The 17,797-nt window shown below is 46.0% G+C and overlaps 2 protein-coding genes across 6 annotated transcripts; both read right to left on the reverse strand.

Annotated features, from left to right (window-relative positions):
* Position 1: 1 nt before the first annotated feature.
* On the reverse strand, positions 2-10,758 carry ttbk2b (tau tubulin kinase 2b). Of its 5 annotated transcripts, none has more exons than XM_077017749.1 (16): positions 10,549-10,758; positions 9,869-10,021; positions 8,854-8,994; positions 6,355-6,502; positions 5,881-5,954; positions 5,622-5,762; positions 5,199-5,303; positions 5,003-5,068; positions 4,768-4,860; positions 4,482-4,607; positions 4,163-4,320; positions 3,875-4,070; positions 3,388-3,599; positions 2,819-3,272; positions 2,031-2,683; positions 2-1,948 (listed from the first exon to the last, which is right to left on the reverse strand). In XM_077017749.1, exons 3-16 carry the CDS (start codon positions 8,920-8,922, stop codon positions 1,639-1,641), a joined length of 2,805 nt encoding a protein of 934 aa, XP_076873864.1. In that variant the 5' UTR covers positions 8,923-8,994; positions 9,869-10,021; positions 10,549-10,758; the 3' UTR covers positions 2-1,638. The 5 variants fall into 5 exon arrangements, with proteins under 5 accessions (XP_076873864.1, XP_076873862.1, XP_076873863.1 ...); XM_077017747.1 differs by having other exon boundaries at positions 10,515-10,758; XM_077017748.1 differs by lacking the exon at positions 10,549-10,758 and adding an exon at positions 10,112-10,244.
* A 1,300-nt stretch (positions 10,759-12,058) lies between these two features.
* slc35f6 (solute carrier family 35 member F6) lies at positions 12,059-17,040 on the reverse strand. The gene is made up of 6 exons (XM_077017766.1): positions 16,815-17,040; positions 15,358-15,430; positions 13,566-13,737; positions 13,206-13,421; positions 12,946-13,056; positions 12,059-12,776 (listed from the first exon to the last, which is right to left on the reverse strand). The coding sequence occupies exons 1-6, from the start codon at positions 16,889-16,891 to the stop codon at positions 12,301-12,303; spliced, it is 1,125 nt and encodes a 374-aa protein (XP_076873881.1). The 5' UTR covers positions 16,892-17,040; the 3' UTR covers positions 12,059-12,300.
* Between the last annotated feature and the right edge of the window lie 757 nt (positions 17,041-17,797).

Here is a 17,797-nt window from a genome sequence, read left to right on the forward strand (position 1 = left end):
CAGCAGTATCTTGCACTTTATTTATTGTGTTTATATGAATACATATACATTCCAACATAGTGACAATTTTTTGCAACTGATCCATGTTCATTAGCAAAATACATGAAGCATGAGGTGTTCCTTCCTATTTATACCTATATACAGTTTAGATTCTGTACATTTCTTAAGTAGTAAGCCATGTTACCATTATGTCACTCTACTGATTAATGTAAAATAAGCACTTTCAGAGGTCAAGAGAGACTATCCAAAACTAAACCACTAGTCTAACTGCACAGTACACAGAGTTCTCAGCTATGCCGGTATAAATGTGACACCACCATCGGTCTGAATTTTCTAATTACAGTCTGATAATCAGAATAATTACAGTCATTTGACATGCATCACTGCAGAGGCCATTTATCTCTCAAACACATTTCAGTCTTTAAAAAAAATGCAAGACACCATGGAATCATATTCATGTAAATGGGTTTGAATGAATAAATACACATTATGCTGATTTTTCCCCCCCAAGTAATATCTTGACTATATAATGTAATATGGTATTCTGTGTTCCAATTATTTGAAGAGTTCCTTGTGCTGCTGACTTGACAGATACACATCGCAGCTCCGCAATTCATTAAGGTTTTAAAGATGTTGCTGTTAATTATGCTAGCACGATATAGCAAGCACTGAAGAGAGACACTTGGCAAATGCGAAGTGACCGACCCTTAATAAGGCATGAGCCAAGGTCAGCCCAGAGGGAGTAGTTGACCTTCATCGTCATGTTTACGCGTCTAATAAATAAATAAATAAATACCCTCTATAGATGATGTAGTTTACAGTACATACATTCCCTGAAATACATATATACACATGCTTGCTTGTATGATACACTGTATGTCTATGCATACATTGACTTTACACAGCATGGATAGCCAGCATTTGACATGAGAGCTAAATTGAAGTCTAGCTATTCTCAGTGACAAATATAGGTTAGAGTGGGGGTGGGGTAAAGAGAAATCAAGGACAATGGCAAAACAATGAATGCAGAAAAATAACAACATTTCCACTAACAAACCAATGCCAAATCTGTATTTGGAGCACTCTATCTGGAAGCATGCATCAAGTTGAGAAAAATACAATGTTTATTCTGACATTTTAGATTGAAAACAATCAAACACGCCAAGCTTCAAATACATACTTGACTGTGGTTTGAGCTGAATAATATGTAAACAATAAAAGGATATCTAGAGAAATTGGCACAAAACACGTGAAGCACTTCTCTGAACTGTTTAAGAGACAAAAGACAGGGAATGCTTCAGATGGCATTAAAACGGGCTAAAGGCAAGAGACGGAGTGGCATAGGAAATTCAAAGAAGCATTTTAATGCCAGAGGTATGATGAAATGGAATACAAACTATGCTTTCAAGTAATCTGACCCATGATTGCTGGCTTTAGCCAATCTCATTTTTTCGTTTCTTCCTCCCACTTCATCTACTGGTCCTCTCAACTTTATAGGAATGAATTATGCATTGTTTCCATCTTTCTTTCCTCATCAGTACCACGTTAAAAGCTACTTGTAACCGTAAGATCCTTTTATAACCAATAAAATCAAGTGAGGCCCATGATAGCAGTCATATATCTTCACCATTATCCCTTTTACTTGTTCACCTTGGTGGTTGTCTTGCTCTCTGAGCTTCCTGCTTTGCCTTTGGCACAGTATCCCGCCAAACGATTTATTCGTATCTCACTCATCCGAGGAGGTGGAGAACTTGAAATGCTGACTGGTGATTGGCTGTGGCATCCCTCGAATCGAGAAGGGGAGGAGCTTAGCGAGCGTTGTATGCAGGAAGTGGTGCGCTGGTAGCGGGTCGGGGCCACGCCTCCTCGCTCCTGCATGAGCTGGGTGAGGTTGTCCAGCAGGTCCGCATCGCTGGTGCTGCTCGCTCGGATACGGTAGCGTCTGCGCCTACGACAGAGAATCGGAGAGTACGTCTACTCGGCTGCATTCGACGCACAAATAAACAGATTAAAAAGCTGCACGCTCTGACCTGTTGTCTCCGCCGGGGCGGAGGGGTGGCTTTCCTGGTGGGGGCCGCGGTACAAAGCACGCGGAGAGCTGCTCGGGCCCCAGAGTCGGGCTTACGGGCCGCGGGATTTTACTCCTGCTGGACAGCGCGCCGGAGGAGGACGAGAGCGAGAGTAGGTCGTCGGCCTGGTAGTCGGAACCCCGGGAGCATCGCTCGGACGGGAAGGAGAACTTCTCACGGAGCAACGCCGAGGGGAAGTGCTCGCAGGACAGAGAGAGGGACGGCGAGAGAGGTGCGGCGAAGCTCCTCCTGGTGGGGGAGTCCGGGTCGCGGACCGGAATGCGGCTGGCCCGCGGGGACAGGTCCCGGGGCGAGGCAGGAACCGGAGACGCTGGGCCTGCTTCCGCCGTGTCCCCGGTTGTCTCGCCGTGGTTGGGGGTGGTGGAAATTCCACCGTCGGGACAGCCCGAGTCGCTCTCCACGTCTTTCTCCAGGGCCTTGGTGGAGGCCAGAAGGTCGTTTGCAGCATCGGGAGACTGACAGAAAGTTTTGGGTGATGAACTGGCAACCATACGGTTGGGTTCCTCCGCTGCAGTGACCGACGAGGTGTTCTGCACAGGATCGTTTTCACCCTTTTGTTGGAGTTTGATGGACTGTGGTAAAGTGCTGGATAACTACAGGAAGCATAAACTTGTTTTAAATCGTACACATCGAGCAATAACTCTCGTTTTTGCATTTACGAAAGGTGGAAACCACACTTTAAAACTTTAAAACGAATGCCTCCGTGTTTGAGAAGACTCCGTACTGACCTGCTCAAGCTGCGCTCGGCTGAGATGAACCACCGACGGCTGGAGAGTGGGCAGCCTCCTGAGCCCAGTGACACCACACAGCCCCGTCAGAGCGGGCAGCCGGGTGAAAGGAGGGCCCGTGTGGCAGAGCACAGGGTGGAGGTCCGCTGATCCGCTCAGGCTGCTGGCCCGCTGGGGCAGGGGGTCAGACCAGGTGCGGGGGAGGGCCAGGGGGCTGGAGGAGCGGGGGGACACCCCGGAGCGCTCCTCCTCCTCGGGCTTGGAGCCGGCTGAGCCGCTGCCCCCTTCCAGCTCCACCAGGACCCACTCCTGAGAGTCGCCTTCCTGTGGGACCGGACTGAGGTTGACCGCTACGTAGCCGCTGCTGGCTGCCCCCTCCTCGTCCTCCAGGGAGCCCTGTTCAACGCGACAGCCGGCCCTCTCCTGGGCCAGACCCGGCCGCTGCTTTCCTAAGCTATACGTGACACAAAATGCCAGATGTTGACCTATACAACCAACCGAGGCTCAAAGCCTAGAATGAAGTGGCTAAACTTTCCATTAAATACTTAAAAGGAGTGTCCGGTACTGACTAGGCCTCCAGGAAGCGTTCGATGGTAGGTTTGGGTTCGGGGGTCAGCCTCTTGTCCAGGCCCATACTCTGGCTATGACGGATCCTCCTCAGTAGCGGGGCCACGCGGTCGATGAGCAGCGTCTCGGAGCACACGCGCCTGGGCGAGCCCTGGACGGAGCCGCTGGCCGGGCTCTGGTTGCCCTCTTTACTCCGCTCTTCCTCACTGGCCACCTGGGCAGAAACAGAGCCAAGATTCGGGATCCAGATTATAGATTAAGATGCTGCTACGGAATACGCTTTCATACATCCGGCTGAGTAAAACGAAACAACTATAATGGCCGCAAGTGTAACCAAGTACGTTCGGTATGTATTGTTTTCAGTGCAACGGGCCTCTTTAGGGGCAAGTCTCTTGAGCAAGCGACAATAAGGTGAAACACTGATTTATTGCTCCTGCAGTTTTACGAGCAAGTCCGTTTGTCACACCCCCCCACCCCGCGTCCCGCTACCTTTCTGATCAGCGGCTGGACGGGATTGCGGTTCCGGTCTCGGCTCTGCTCCAGCTCCTCCCACACGTCCGCCCCCTGGGCGTGCTGCGGCGGGATGGGGGGGCAGTTGTCGGCCTCGCTGAGCCGCTCGCCCTGAAGGACGTCCTCCGTGTTCTCACGCTGCAGGTCGCCCGGGATGGCGGAGGCGTTGGCCATGCTGGGGGAGGGAGACACACAGGCCACTGAAGTCAGACCGGCTTAGATTGTGGTCAGCCTGCGTCATTTCTGTGCCCGCTGTTGCCCGCCTACCCCAGGTACGCTGGTGTGAGACGAGTCAGTTGCTGGGCTGTGGTTGCTAGAGCCGCGACTGTCAAGGACTCCTCTGACCCAGTCCTCTCCCAGTCATAGGGGTCATTCTCCAAAACATTGTAACTCTTCATACTATTGTCAAATACTGACATCAAGAGCTGGAAAACACACACACACACACACACGGCACCACAGATTAACACACTGACTCAGCAGAGCTCCTTTTAAAGGCACGTTCATTGCATGGTAAAGAATTCGAGCCCTTTAGTGGCAAGTCGGACTTTGATAATGTTGGGGATGGCTGGGTTGAGGGCAGCACCTGATAGTCGGGTTTAGTGTAGTAGTCAAGGTTTGAGATGTGGTCGAGGAAAACGCTGAACTCTGCAGGAAGGTGCTTGAGCATGAGACGATGGTCGTACGTCTCCTTCAGGTTCCCGACTTGCTCCTGAACGAGGGGGGGGGGGGGGAGAGACTGACTTTCATGTACACCCAAACTACAAATCTATAAATAATACGCTTTATGGGCAGAAGTGGAAGCATGCTGTACAGATTCAAACAACAAAGCATGACTGAGTCAAACCGATGGTTGATGGCGTCGTACGTACTTTGTCCTTGACTTTTCTCCAGGGCAGCTGACCCACCATGAACTCCACAAGCATGTAGAAGAGGGACCACAGGTCGTCGTGCCGACCCATCTCCTGCAAAGCGAACGGCACGGGGGACATGGTCGATCGGACCTTCGTGAGCTACAGGACTCCACGTGTGCGACTTGACTTTTTGTGTTTCGAGTGTAAAATGTGTTACGGTACACATTGTGCGTGAGAAGCTGGACCCGTGTACCTTATTCTTGTGAGCGTTGATTGAGGCATAACGGACGGTTCCCCTGAAACCTGCCACTGGACGCGGCTTTAAGGAATGAAGAGGACATGCGGAGAACATTAGTCACACACCTTAACCTAATGAAACATACTGGGAAAAATTCTTGAAATAGTAAACTGGTAAACAAAGGCTTAAAATGAACAACCAGATCACTTACTGGACGGACTTCTTGACACGAATTCGTAAATTGCCGTGCCAGCCCGAAATCCAGCATGTAGCAGGTTCGGCAAGTAATAGCCAGTCGTCCCATGGCAAAGTTGGACTGGACCAAGAAGCATCAGAACATTCAGTAATCAAAAATGTTGCTTTTATGAACCCGGTTAACGGTGTGTGGCATTGTTAAGATACATGTGACATCTTCAATTGATTAATTAAGTACTGTTAAAACAGACAGACGCCCCAAGACAAACTCCGAGTTTACATCCATAAACTTACTACACATACTGTACATTTCAGTTATTCGGCCAAAGTGTTTAGCGCTGTACGAAATATACTGGTCTGCCTGTTGCACTGATTACCCACTGGAGATAAGGTGTTTCTCTCAAGGACAGAAACAGCAGCATTTTGAGGGCTTCCTCACCGGTTTGATATCTCTGTGAAGGAAGCCCACCGAGTGGATGCTCTCGATAGCCTCCAGGATCTGCCGGCCAAGCCGGAGTGTGGTGGACACGGAGAAGGTACCGTGGCTCATGGTCCGACGAAGGTCTGCCAGGTTCCTTCCCTGGAATCACATGTTACTCATTTACTAATTTGTCTTTTTATAATTTATGGTTCGACTGTATTCAGTTCATGCAAATAACATGATATTTCCAGCTGCAGATGGCATTACATCATCGTACCTGAAGTTCCATCACCACATAGTTGAATCGGTCATTACGTCCACAGCCAACGAAGCGGCAAACGTGGTCCTTACCTGTGTGTAAACATGAGGTTAGTTAGGGAATTAATGCTTTTAATTCAGCCTTGCGAAGACTTTTAATTTGTCTTACAACTCAGAAGTATTTCAGCTTCAGTGACTATGAAGCAGGGCTCCATCAAGCCCCAATCAACATCATCAACTAAATATGAGGCTTTTAATGAATGCCCTTCGGTGGGCTAAAGCACATAAAATAATAGTGTTTCTTCATGAGCTGAGTTTTACAGTGCTGCTGTAAATGTGGTAAATGTAGAATATGACACTACACATTTAAGTCCAGGTTTCTGTTAAACTGGCATGAAGTCTTACATGTAGATCATGTAGACCGTGTAGATTAGGAGAAAACTAAAACTGGGCAGCCATGGGCATTAAGTGAAGTTCACACCAAGTTCCTCACCCTGGAGTCTCTTGAGAACAGCTACCTCCATCTTCAGGACCTGTTTGGGCTGCTGGGCTGATTCTACTTTAAGAGCCACATTGCACTGGTTCAACTGGTCCAGGACCTCATAGATCTCCCCAAAGCCACCTCCACCAATCTTCTTTATCTGTGCAAGAAAATGGGGAAAATAGGCATAATTCTTAAAATAATCACTGATCTGTCTTAACATCTCATTTCCATTCCTCCACCACCTCCTCCTCCACTTTTCTATTCTATTCCATTTTCTGACCTTTCAGCAGATATCGGAGGAAGGAGAATACAGGGACCCTGTGGACAACTTTGTTAAGAAACCATGAGGAACCATGTGCTCTTTAATACGTCCAAGACCAAAGGAGATGGTGGTGGCCTTCACAAGGAAGAGGACGGCAGCCAGATCAATCGCCACCAGTGGACAGGATGTTGAGCAAGTAGACGCACACAATTACTATGGTGGCCTCCTCAACAACAAGCTAGACTGGAGCGTCAATGCAGAGGCTATGGAAGGAGATGAGCTGACTCTACACTCTGAGGAAGCTACAGGCCTTTGACTGTGGCAACTTCCATCTGCAGCTGGCAACTGGCCATCTTCTACCAGTCTGTTGTTGTTAGTGCGATCTTCTTTGCTGCAATCTGCTGGGTAGGTGGCATTGGAAGCGGCCATCAAATATGCTCAAAAAAAAGACCGGTCCTGGGCTGTTCTCCGGATGACTGAGGTGGTGATTGAAAAGAGGATTCTTAACAAACTAACTGCCCTTCCAAATAACACCTTACACCCCCTCCAGGACTTACTGGTCAGACGGTGGAATATACATGTTCAGCTGTGTTGTAGCAAAGAACAGTAAAGGAGATCATTTCTTCAAATGGCGACCCCACTGTACAACTCCTCTGCACTGTTCACGGATATCATCGTCATACACTGAAGCACTTTTCAGTTGACCATTCCAATTAACACCATGCACTACCACTACATGTTTTAATGTAAGTGTATGGTACTGTTTACAGTGTATTGCCACTTTAGCTACACTTTATTACATTCTTACTAACTAGATTACAAATATATAGTAACTTATTCTTGGGTAACTCAGTCAATTATTCAGTGGATGCTGTGACGGACGGGGGTGAGCAACAAAAAGGAAGCGATCACGCCAAGTCTCAGGGAAAAAGGATGGTTTAATAGAAAGTGTGCAAACCTAAAACCCGTGCAATATCTCCGAATTAAGGATATAATGACCAGCGGTCAACTGGTACAAAGACAAGACATATATAGGCAAACAAACGACCCTCAGGTGAGACGGATCACGGGATCCGCCCACCTGAGGGACGCACATGACGTCACCAAATAACAACAACAACAGCCGCTGTGGACAGAGGCGGCCGGTAGGGAGCCGCTTCACCGTGACAGATGCCTCTATACATCTTTATTATACCTCTTATAACTGTGTTCCTTATTTCCAATCACTTGTTTTTATATATGTAACTTACTGAAAACTATATTCTATTCTATATTCTTCAGACTCTTTTATACAGAAACAGGAAATAAAGAATGCAAAGTTTAAAAATGTGTTGGGGAGATATGAACAGCAAGGCCTGTTTATTCTTTAAAGAGAGCTGCAGATAAATGGTGCAATAAAATGCAGTAAAATGTCTGAATGATCAGAGAAATAAAGAATCAATTGTTCTGATCTGATTTGAAGTTTCTATGTAAAGCAAAAATGTATCCAGTCTCACTCATGAATAAACTGTGCCCCCGAACAGTTCACACAACAACAGTGTAGTCATGGACGCACGCTGCGATCTGACGCCAAGCTGGAGGGTTTGACGCTGAGCCCAAAAATTCATCTGCCACAGCAAAATTCGGACCAACACCCCGCATTAGAGTGCATTAGGGAGCGTGGACAAACTCCTGAGTGTGATGGCTGTTTAGCAGCGTGCACCTTTCCTTCCTGTGATGACGATAGTGCAGTTTCTCGCACCTGCATCATGCTGGCTGACTGAGGGCAACCAACCAAAAAGTCTAACTTTCCGTGCAAGGGAACACAGTTTACAACTGGTACACACAGTATGAGACTGGAGGTTTGAAACAGGGCTATTTAACAATGCCCCCAGCACATGCACAAATCAAATCAAATCAGATTTATTGTCACATCACCAGTGTACAGGTACACCGGTGAGTGAAAAACAAGTTCCACAATTTGCAGTAACAATATTTACAATAAGATGTATAAATTACAACAATTATGCTAGTGTATTTGAATACTTAACATAATTTACAAAAGTTAAAACTACACAAATCCCTCGCCTTGCACATTTTCTCAATTACCTCTTGAAAAACCAACAAAAAAAAAAGCCAAATCCTTCAAACACACAGCATTGCACAGATATCCAGCTATATTCATTGCCAGCATATTCCATTAGCCTAATGACCTTAACAAATGGAGAGAGCCTTCTTCCAAATGTGAGAGAAAAAGACCCACTCACCACTTTCCAGCGTTCCCGGACCATGTTCCCAACCGACAGGATGTCGGCCTGGTCCGCTGCTCCGCTCATCTTGGTGCTCAAGCGCGTACTGAGCACGTCCAACGGTGATCAGCACCGGGCATCAGTGATGCAGGCTCCTCACTGGAATTCAAAGCAACGCATGCACTATAAACACAACAGTGGAACGGCGCAACAATTCATGCATGTGCCAAGGGAAAGGCCCTGAAAAGGTGGTACCTCCTGTTGGCTAAAGGCACAAAAGATCATGAAGATCATAAAGATCATGCCCACTGAAGAATACATAACAGAACTGCACTTGGATGAACCTAATTAAACTGCGTTCCCGCTGAAAAGCACAAGCGAGATCTGCTGAAGGAAGGTGTAGTTACTCTTTACTTCACATCTTTAGGAACATAGAGCAAAATTGCTTTGTGAAATATCAGCAAATCCTGGAGAGTATCTAATTGTCTCGCAGACGGTTCACCTTTACTCATGGTGCTTTTGTCACACGTTACATGGACACTAGAGGTGTGAATTTAAGGCATGTTAATATTCAATCATTTAAGAGAGAAGCAGATTTAAAGACTCTAAATTGTAAACAAATTAAAACTAAATCAAATGTAACTGATTACAGCATATTAAAGTGCAGGACTAGGTAGATACTATATTAGGCAAAGCTAGCCTTCATTCAATAGAACAAGTCTGCGTACAAAAACAATTAGCTAGTCAGCCAACAATTAAATAACTGCTAACTTGCCTTTACACAATCCTGACTACAATTATGACTGCAATGTCAAAACAGCATTTTCTAGTTAATGTAGCACGAATGATTACTGCAGTTCTTGCACAGGGGTATACAGTATATGCCCCATCAGGGGCGCTACTATAACACAGTAACCACTGAACAGAGATGTCACCACCCTTTAACGTCAGACTGTGATTTCAAGAAAACATCAATAACCTAGGATACATTGAAAACTGGCATAATAAAATACCAACTGTGCAACTGGCTCACAGGAAGAGAAAAAAGGCCGACAAACGTCAGATTTGATGGAGGCAGTGTTGCAAGCCAACAGCACACTGGAAGAATGTGTCGTTCTCGCCAGCCGCCTGTTATTACCACGGTGACAGTCCGCTGCTGGTGTTATTACGGCTAGCTAGTACGGCACTGCGGAAGAATTGGTCAAGAAACAAATTCGCCGTTATAACGAGTAATAAAACATTCCCCCTATTTTACCAGCCCATGTTTGTACACTACTTCATTCAGTGCTCTTCACTGCGATACCACGCAGACACAAGCTGAAACGGTAAGCTGTACGTTTTAGCCAGCTAGCCGCACTAGCTAGTTGGAACACAAGCGCGCGCTCGGCTCACGCGGCGCTAGCGCGAGCTCACTTGTGACGCGAGAGAGCACGAGCACCTTGGCAACGTAAACGCGCATCGTTCCAGCTAGGCTAATTCCGCGAGGGAACTGACGCGGTGGCCAATTAGCTAGCGGGCTAACTGCCGCTAGCTAGCTACTTTATCCCGCCAAGTATCCAAACTCGGCAGCTAACCAGCCAATTAGCTAGTAATTTAGGGACATAGTAGTAAACGGTTATGGTTTATATAGCTAGCAGCTAGCATAACACGGCTAACCAGCCAGGCTAACGCGAGCCTACCTCCTGTAGCAGGCGCGAGCCAAGACCCGTGTACCTCAGAGGACTTCAGGACATCACCGCGCTCTCCGCGAGACTCAGCGACACGGCGACGAGGGTGAAACGTAAATTCCATAACGTGCCAGGCTAAATAAATGAATAAATAACGAAAAACCGCGACTGCGAGTGAAGAAGTGATGGTGTTTCTTAACGGTAAGACTCCTCTGGCAGCGTCTCGGTCGGTGTGACGTCACCCCGAGCGCCCCGTTTCTATGGGCATGTGACGTCACGGCGAGGCGCGCGCGCGCGCGCGCTTCCAGATAACAAAGGTTTCTATGGACAAGTTTTAATTTAAATGGTTTTGGAAGACGTGTCATTTACTCTATGAAATGGAAAGGGATTAAATGCAGCAAATGCATTACAATTTGACTCTAAATTCAAGTATTGGTCAGTATTGGTATTAGTTATACCGTCAGGACTAGTGTTTAGAATCTGCTGTGCGGTTGTACATATACAAGTGCATTATTGCTGTATTTCTCAAAATTGAATTAATTAGCTATTTAAATGTGTTGACAGGCCTACTGGATTGTCTAAATACCCCCAGAAATGATGGACTTCTAATTGGACTTCTACTATCAGTTGTAAACAATGCAATAACAATCTTATACTTCTAAAGGCATTACTTGATATAAACCAATGAGGTAAAAAACCAAACAAACAGCATTAAATCATTTGTGATTTTCCTTTAATTCTAGAGACTAAACGACAATTTTACGTTCTAAACTATTTCTACTGCTAAAATTTAGATGTATATATCATTGTAGTTTTACATAACTTGTATTATATTAACATAGCCACCATTTTGCCTCATAAATATGGTCTTTAAGAAAGAAAAGAAACAGTGTACCATTTAACTACATTTTTATATATAAACATGATAGGACTACCTTAGTAATTTGAGACAATGTTTAAAAAAGTTGCAGCACGGCAGCAGAATGTCTACCAAGACCGTCTCATCTTTCATATGAAATGTTCCAGTGCAATTTGGCCTTAACAAAATGTAAAAATCGAGCTCATCACAGGTTCTCAGATAACAAATATGGCATCACATGACACTAAATATATCTCAATCATAGTTTGTTGCACAGACTGAATGACAGATTGAATTAAAACTCATTTCATTACTAGTGCACAGACTGAATGACTGATTGAATTAAAACTAGTTTCATTATTTATTATGAAAATGCCCAGTCCATTAAATTTACCAGAGCCAAATAAACTTTAAAACAAGCAAAATAATCAAGTTACACAAAAATTTATGTAAATGCAGAACTGGCTCTATTTGGCTCCAATTGTGTGTCTAATATTGTCAACACTACACTGTTACACAGACTGATAGAAGACCATACATAATTACACAACCCAAGTTAATACATATACATGTATAAAAACTCCACATTTTAAAGGCAGCATGTGTTCTTGATCAAATCTGTGCATAAAAAACAAATGAAGACCAGTTTTAAAATGCAATGACCAGGCAGCCATAGCACAAACAACATAAAGCATACTGGGCATTTGACGTTTTTATTATTAATTAAAAAGATGTACATTTTTAAACAAGTTTTATGTACTGACACGCATCCCTTTTATATATTCAAACCCGCCGTTATGTTAGAAATCTTTACACCTCTTTAGGTTCCTTGCTGAACCTAGTACAGAGCTGATGCAAAGTAACTAGACAACACACCTGAACAGAGGCATCAAAAAGTTAAGAGTCCAGTCTTTTACTAGCAGTCTTTCCCAGGCATCGTTAGCTATCCTCTGCGGCTCTGTCACCCAGCAGTCTCTCTCTCTCGGCCCCGTCTCCTTCACCCGGCCCTGGCTCTCCAGCGAAGCATGGCAGCTTAGCCATTAGGGGCTTATGGAGTCCGTTGTAGAGCCCGGTACCCACCAGCAGGATGAAGAAGCCCAGGATCTGCAGGCCATGGAAGGTCTCCCAGCCCAAGGCCAAGCTCACCACCCAGATGATCAGCGTTCGCAAGCTGTCCAGCACCATACGGGTGGTGGCGCTGATCTCTTTGGTGACGCTGATGCCGGCGAAGTTAAAGAAGGCGATGCTAACCGTGTTGCCGAGAAGGGCCACGATGAGGAGAGGAGCGTGGCCGATCTGGCAGAACGCGTCCAGCGCGTCTTCCAGGACATGCCGGGGGTTGTTGGCGAAGCTGCCCACGGGGATGTAGAACATGGGGATTAGGAGGATGGTAAGGATCACAAAACCGAAGAACCCTGGCACAGAATGAGGAGAAAACATGCCATGTTACTGTAGGAAATGCTAGCAAATGAGTAACGTAACAAGGATGCAGAGAAAGAAGCTAGTCATCCGAGATAAAAATTAATAATTTATTGAGGTTGTTTAGTGCAATTTAACATTGACTTGAGAAATAACAACATTTACCCTCGGTCCCCACTGCTTTGAGAGGATGAACGTTGTGCTTATAAACAAATTTCTCTTCAAGGACCATCTGTACAGCAACAATAATCTGAGCTATGATGATCAAAAGGTCACCTGCAGATCATAGGTCAATCATAGGTTCAATATATAATATTTAAATACAAACAAACTAACAAAAAAAAACATTAGACTAATACACATCCGAATTCTAAAATGAAACCCCTTTAACACTATACATGGATTTGAACACCAAGCATTATTACCTGTGATGACCTCACTCAGTTTGTGCCCATCATTTCTACTGCCGCTCACGAAGTCTGCAAGCCCGACCACCACGAGGCCCAGGATGGTAACTAGAATCCCAATCCACTGACTGGGTTGCAATCGTCGGTCCAGGAAGGCCACAGACAACAGCCCGGTAAAGATAATGACAGCCCCTCGCAACATCTGGAAACTGGAGGCACTGGTCATGTTGAGTGCTACATACAGGTAGAGATATGAACACATGTTATGGGATAACAGGGTGGACATTTAAAGAAAAATGGTAATTTCAGGATTCATGAACAAATGTGAGAGGCGGCTCATACTGCTTCCAGCTGATTTGCGAGGTGGCTCCTGCTTACCAACATACATAATGGAGGTTCCTACCAGGTCACAGAGAGCAGGAGGGAGGAAGAGTATGGGGTTGAAGCTCTGGCCAGGATCCACGGTGGGCTCCGGTTTGCGCCGATCATGACAGAGGAGAATGTAGAAAACGACGAGGCAGCTCAGCTCCCCCAAAAACATGAACACTGCCTAGAAGGAGAGAGAGAGAGGTGTGATGGAGAGAGTGGTGTGACAGAGAGGGTGGAGTGGTGATGGGTGGAGAGAGTGGTGTGGTGGAGAGGGTGGAGTGGGTGGTGTGGTGGAGAGGGTGGAGTGGGTGGTGTGGTGGAGATGGTGGAGTGGGTGGTGTGACAGAGAGGGTGGAGTGGGTGGTGTGGTGGAGATGGTGGAGTGGGTGGTGTGACAGAGAGGGTGGAGAGGGTGGTGTGACAGAGAGGGTGGAGAGGGTGGTGTGACAGAGAGGGTGGAGAGGGTGGTGTGACAGAGAGGGTGGAGAGGGTGGTGTGGTGGAGAGGGTGGTGTGGTGGAGAGGGTGGTGTGACAGAGAGGGTGGAGAGGGTGGTGTGACAGAGAGGGTGGAGAGGGTGGTGTGGTGGAGAGGGTGGTGTGGTGGAGAGGGTGGAGTGGGTGGTGTGGTGGAGATGGTGGAGTGGGTGGTGTGGTGGAGATGGGTGGTGTAGTAGAGAGGGTGGAGTGACGGAGAGGGTGGAGTGGGTGGTGTGGAGAGGGTAGAGTGGTGGAGAGGGTGGTGTGGTGGAGAGGGTGGAGTGGTGGAGAGGGTGGTGTGGTGGTGTGGTGGAGAGGGTAGAGTGGTGGAGAGGGTGGTGTGGTGGAGAGGGTGGAGTGGTGGAGAGGGTGGTGTGACAGAGAGGGTGGAGAGGGTTGTGTGGTGGAGATGGGTGGTGTGGTGGAGATGGGTGGTGTAGAGAGGGTAGAGTGGTGGAGAGGGTGGAGTGGTGGAGAGGGTGGAGTGACGGAGAGGGTGGAGTGGGTGGTGTGGTGGTGATGGGTGGAGTGACAGAGAGGGTGGAGAGGGTGGTGTGACAGAGAGGGTGGAGAGGGTGGTGTGACAGAGAGGGTGGAGAGGGTGGTGTGACAGAGAGGGTGGAGAGGGTGGTGTGACCAAGAGGGTGGAGAGGGTGGTGTGACAGAGAGGGTGGAGAGGGTGGTGTGACAGAGAGGGTGGAGAGGGTGGTGTGACCAAGAGGGTGGAGAGGGTGGTGTGACAGAGAGGGTGGAGAGGGTGGTGTGACAGAGAGGGTGGAGAGGGTGGTGTGACAGAGAGGGTGGAGTGGTGGAGAGGGTGGAGAGGGTGGAGTGGGTGGTGTGGTGGAGATGGGTGGAGAGGGTGGTGTGACAGAGAGGGTGGTGTGGTGGAGAGGGTGGAGTGGTGGAGATGGGTGGAGAGGGTGGTGTGACAGAGAGGGTGGTGTGGTGGAGAGGGTGGAGTGGTGGAGATGGGTGGAGAGGGTGGTGTGACAGAGAGGGTGGAGAGAGTGGTGTGGTGGAGAGGGTGGTGTGACAGAGAGGGTGGTGTGGTGGAGAGGGTGGAGTGGTGGTCAACAGTGACCGGAATGACCAACAATGTGAACAGAACAAAAAAAGAAAAAAAAAAAACAAGAAGAAGAAGCATTGACGTAGAGGAGAGGAACAAAGACGAGTCAGCAGTATTCATTCTGAACAACTCCAGTACATATAGTCTACAACTCAGCATCACAGGAAACCTGGGCCTTAACCAAGAACATTCACCCCCCCATACCCCCCCCCCCCCCCCCCCCCCCCAGCACCACCACCCAGAGAGGTGAGTACCTGCAGGAAGGGGTGGGAGAAAGAGTGGTCAGTACCGCTGGTGCAACCAGGAGCAGAAAATATGTCAGCCCACCTGAAAGGTTAAGAGCACATATTAATATATGCTGATATGTTAGATATGTTCTTCGGTTAATGCTAGTATTCAGTAGTAAAAAAAAAAAAAAGCAAGTAAACGCTTAATGAACGAGAACTGAAATGTTTCTAAAGTCAGGAACCGCTACTCCTGAAGGCTCAAAGTGCATACTACAGTTTCTGGTATCATATATAGGCTAAAAAGAAGAAACAAGATAGGAAACCTGCCAACTATGCAGCAATACTCCCCAGAGTACACAGACAATACAGAACAGTGACCCACTATCAGCAGACTACAGCTGACCCACTGATACTACAGGTTAGTCTGAATATAAACATTTTCAAAAATCTAACTTTTGATTGTGCAACTCGACACCCTCATTCACACTGACAAAGTGATCAGCACTTTATGTGATTGATTTATTTTATTTTCTTTGAATTAATGGAATGTGGTTAATATGTGACTGCACATTATGGAATGGCGTTAAAAGCCAGACAGTATGGGGAAAAAGGCATGACTGACATGTGATTACCATGCCACTTCATCAGCAAATACTTAGCTTGAGGCAACTAGTGGTATCAGCAAGTAGTATTTTTTCCAGATTTGTTCCTTTTTCATGTATTCCTGAACAGTAGTACTTTGAACAAAATAATCCGCTGCACCTACAAATTATAAAAACTGCCAACAATGTCATACTAACCTGATTGGCTAGAATTACATAATATAGACTAGTTTGGTCCTACCCAGCACTGAATCACCTCAGCTGGAGTACTTTCACTATAAATCTGAAACAGAACTGAGAGCTTTTGTCACACTTAAGCAAGATCATAATGAAGATTCTGTGGTAAATAGAGTAATCCAAGCAAACATGTAGCCTTGCAGAAGTGTTATTATGTGGACAAATACTTTATTTTGTTTTAAACTCGTGTTACATATTTGATATGCCATACTTGTTAAAAGTTTAAGAATTGAACGGATCACTGCCATCTCAGGGAGCATTAGATATCCTCTCTGCAGGCGTCTGATACCACCATACCTCCAGTATTATATGACCTCCTGTTGCAGTCCGTATTGCTCCAGCTGTCGTGATTTGAAGTAATTGAGTGTAAACACTGGTGATTTAATGCAGTTTTGTTTTGTCGGTGGATCTAATGTGGATTCAAGTGTCACAAATGACGCCGTCATATTTGTTTTCTCGCAAAACTATGACTTATATACGTGACAAAGAAAGCAAACATTAGATATTATAATTAAGAGTGACTAGTAAAAGAAAATACTCTATATCTCCAGTTAACCATTAACGCGGATTTGGGGAAACAAAAACAACCAGATTAAATGTATTCCATTAGCATTATTACATTATTATCTGAGTTAGCATACTTACTTTGCCGACAGTGTATTAATGGAGCCTGTAGTAAGCATTAAACCAGCGAGAAATAGTTGGTACTTTGTCCAAGCCATGGTAGAAATACAGTGGGAAGCCCAAACGTTAGACGCTACGCTACTGCTACCGGAGTTTCTTCGCTCACACACAAAGCTAATGGGACTGCGCACAGTTCCCTCGCATGAACATCACGTGACGTCGTGATCAGCTGACGCATCACCGGACCTAAAGTGGGTGAGTTCACGTAACTCAAATCTGCGCAGATTTAATCGACTGTTCTTGAGATTTAACAGTCATCCCCCTCCCCAAGTCTCTTCTACAGTTCGTTTTTTTACAGTTCTGTTCATTAATCACACTAGTCACGTAGTCTCAAACGTTGTAGTATGTTTTTATAAATCTAGAATTAACGCAATGGTAGTGCATGTATAATTTCTGCATTTCGCTGTTCTATAGGCCTATGTTGCAGTATCAGATTGCACCAGCAGATTTTTCATATTGCTATTTGCTCCATTACCCATTTGGCCTATGTCAGTTTCTTTGATTAATTGTGTAACAGTGTTTATTAAAGCATAACCACATGGTCATTCGATGTTTAAGTGTTATAACGCAGTGTATGCTATTTGTCCATACTATTTGGATTTTGAATCACATAAGAATCCACTAGGAATTAAAACATAGTTTATAAAATCTTGAGAAATTATCTTTCCTCGAAAACTGTGCTTATCAATGAATGGCTGTTATTGAAGTCTTAAGATTGTTGCTTCCGACAGATGTAACCACTGAATTAGTCCTCCCCTCCACTCCACTCCCTATGCCCACAAGCAACATAAAAACATCTCAAAGGTTCTCCAAACACACGTGCACACTCAAATAATTAACAGCCAGACCATGTTCAAATTTGTTTTGATAATTAGAGTCCAGGAAAGTCATGATTACATTTTCATTCACAGAGCATTTATAATGATAGGTGTGAAGATGTCAGA

Source organism: Brachyhypopomus gauderio, chromosome 9 (assembly GCF_052324685.1).
Source record: "Brachyhypopomus gauderio isolate BG-103 chromosome 9, BGAUD_0.2, whole genome shotgun sequence".
In the NCBI taxonomy this organism is placed as follows: domain Eukaryota; kingdom Metazoa; phylum Chordata; class Actinopteri; order Gymnotiformes; family Hypopomidae; genus Brachyhypopomus; species Brachyhypopomus gauderio.